The 2700-nt window shown below is 56.5% G+C and overlaps 1 protein-coding gene across 2 annotated transcripts in view; it reads right to left on the bottom strand.

Annotated features, from left to right (window-relative positions):
* polr2b (RNA polymerase II subunit B) overlaps positions 1 to 2700 on the bottom strand; it is a 13079-nt gene that overhangs the window by 3854 nt on the left and 6525 nt on the right. For both annotated transcript variants that reach the window (XM_016666483.1, XM_007542803.1), the window contains exons 4-11: positions 1932 to 2044; positions 1636 to 1855; positions 1412 to 1570; positions 1177 to 1341; positions 906 to 1102; positions 715 to 834; positions 452 to 638; positions 236 to 379 (exon numbers count right to left, since the gene is read on the bottom strand). In XM_016666483.1, the coding sequence (XP_016521969.1) occupies positions 236 to 379; positions 452 to 638; positions 715 to 834; positions 906 to 1102; positions 1177 to 1341; positions 1412 to 1570; positions 1636 to 1855; positions 1932 to 2044 (1305 nt within the window). The remainder of the gene's footprint in view (positions 1 to 235; positions 380 to 451; positions 639 to 714; positions 835 to 905; positions 1103 to 1176; positions 1342 to 1411; positions 1571 to 1635; positions 1856 to 1931; positions 2045 to 2700) is intronic.

The raw sequence follows: 2700 nt of genomic DNA, 5'->3' as shown, positions 1-2700 counted from the left end.
CCAGTCAGGACAGGAGGATGGATGAAGTAGACAAGGGAACCTGGTCGGTTCCATCTTGGTCAAACCTTGTGGGTCTCGTTGGTCTGGTCCGGTTCTGTCCGGTCCAGTTCTAACGGGTCGGTCCGGTTCTGTCCGGTCCGGTTCTAACGGGTCGGTCCGGTTCTGTCCGGCCCAGTTTTAACGGGTCGGTCCGGTTCTGTCCGGTCCGGTTCTAACGGGTCGGTCCGGTTCCTACCTCGGGCGTCTCGGCGGGGCACACCATGCCCCACAGCGTGTTGTGCAGCTGCCTCGGCTTGGCCAGCTTGCCGTCGCGGCCGATGGGGGAATTGACCCGGCGCAGGTGGGACAGCGTGGAGGCGAAGGTGAGCCGGTTCAGCACCTAGAAGGCGGCGGGGGTTACCATGGAGATGGACAACAGGCACACGGCCGGGGCAGCGGAGGCGGCGCCTACCTGGGACACGCCGGCGCGGGCCTGGTGGGCCTTCTTGACGTCGCCCCAGTTGCCGGTGGCCAGGGAGTACTTGAGTCCGTCGGAGATGATCCGCGTCTTGATGGCTAGCTCCAGGTTAAAGTCCTTCCCTCGGTCGATGAACTTCTGGGCGTAGATCCGGATCTCTTTCAGGAGGTTCTTGAACATCCTGGACAGACGGGAACTAGAGTTACCCTGAGGAGGAGGAGGGACGGCCAGGTGAGGAGCCGGGCGAGAAGCCGCACCCCCTGAACAGGAAGGCCAGCAGCGGTCCAGCCAGGTCCAGCCTCTTGTTGCCATAGTGATCCCTGTCATCCAGCTCCCGCCGGCCCAGAGCGGCGAGGAGCAGCCGGTGGACCATGTACCTGAAACACCGAACACGGATCAGAACCAGGCCTCATACACCTGTCCGGGTGTGGCTCCGGTGTGGACTCACCCCAGGAAGTAGGCCTTCTTGGTCTCGCAGAAGTCGCTGACGCCGACGTGCGGCAGCATCTCCTTCTGCAGGACTTCCTTGGCGTACTTGATGCGCCGCTCCTTTGTCACGCCGGGCTTGGCGCCTCTGGACCCGATGAAGTTCAGTGCCACGTTCTGCTCCTGGATCACAAACGCCTCGTCCAGCGACGGCTTCACCTGCAGGCGCAGCGGGCGGGGTTAGACACTCTGGTCACCATGGTAACAGAACGGCAGGCCGGCGGCGGTCTTACCATCTCCATCATCTCCGGGTCATCGAAGTCGTAGATGATGTGCTCCAGGATGTCTCTGTCGGACACGAAGCCCAGCGCCCGAAACACAATGATGATGGGCACTTCCTGTCTGATGTACGGCAGCGTGGACACGATGCGCTGCCCGATGGCGCTCTTCTTCACCCCCTGAGGCAGACGCAGCGTCCATGAGAGCGCCGCCTGTGGGCTGCAGGGCCCGTGCGGCGGTGGGACTCACCTGTCCTCCACGGGCCATCATGCTCACCCAGATGGTGCTGGTGGGCCGGGACGAGTTCTCCAGGCAGGACCGGCATTCACCCGTGTACGCGTACTTCGAGTCCTTCTTGGCGAAGACGTAGACCGTGTTGGTGGCCATCTTCTCCTGCGCAATCAGCACCTGGAACCGCCGACAGCTCAGGTTCTGGTTGGGAACCGGGGAGGAGAAATGATGTCACGGCCTACCTTCTCGGAGCCGTTGATGATGAAGTAGCCTCCCGGGTCCAGCGGACACTCGTTGAGCTCGCACAGGTCGCGGTCGGTCAGGCCGCTCAGCAGGCAGTAGGTGGAGCGGAGCATGATGGGAATTTTACCGATGAATGTCTTCTGATGCTGCGTCTGCAGCTGCTCCTCACCCTCCTTGATGATCGTCTTAGTGATGTCAACGTACAGCGGCGCAGAGTACCTGAGGAGACGTGTCGGACGGGTCAGAACCGGGCTCCGGGTCAGAACCGGGTCAGAACCGGGTCAGGTGGACCTACGTCAAGTTCCGGAGGCGGGCCTCATTGGGCATCATGGGGGACGGAGCGCCGTCCCGCTCCCAGTGGGTCGGCTTGGACAGGTAGATCTGCTCGAACTTCAGCAGGTAGCGTGGCTGAAACACAGGTGGTGATGTCATGATGATGTCATGGTGATGTCACGGTGGGCCGATAAAAACCTGCTCCTCGTTCTGGACCAGCGGTCGGCAACTCCAAATGTTGAAAGAGCCATATTGGACCAAAAACACCAAAAACAAATCTGTCTGGAGCCGCAAGAAATTAAAAGCCTTAAATAAGGATTACAATGAAGGCAACACAGGCTTTAAGTGTTTATATTAGCCTATTATCAAAAGTGTACATAATTAGCATTCATGATTAAATGTTTGTTATTTTCCATCCATTATTGGATGGAATGACGCACCACGTGACTCTGTTGTACGATGGTGCTTCAAGTTTACCTTCCGTTACAATATTAATGTTTTATGTTTCGTTGCATTGATCAAATTAAATAAATCCAATAAAGAAATCAGATTTTGATGTCATCTTTATTATGAAGACTGACAGGAAAAGGTCATTTTTTTCCTTTTGGAACTCGGAAAATCTGCTCCCAAATGCAGTTTCCATGACGATGATCGCTCTTTGTAGATAACCACGTTAAGTGTGCGATCGAAAAAACAACTGAAGGTACCGTGCTTAACGTGCCCCTTATCTGGGCAACACACAGAGAGCAATAAAACAGTTATAAAAATAAAACGGTAACCTTTCGAAAGGT

The sequence above is a fragment of the Poecilia formosa genome, unplaced genomic scaffold (genome assembly GCF_000485575.1).
Source record: "Poecilia formosa unplaced genomic scaffold, Poecilia_formosa-5.1.2 Scaffold730, whole genome shotgun sequence".
Taxonomy (NCBI): Eukaryota; Metazoa; Chordata; class Actinopteri; order Cyprinodontiformes; family Poeciliidae; genus Poecilia; species Poecilia formosa.
This window is presented reverse-complemented; position numbering and strand designations above follow the sequence as displayed.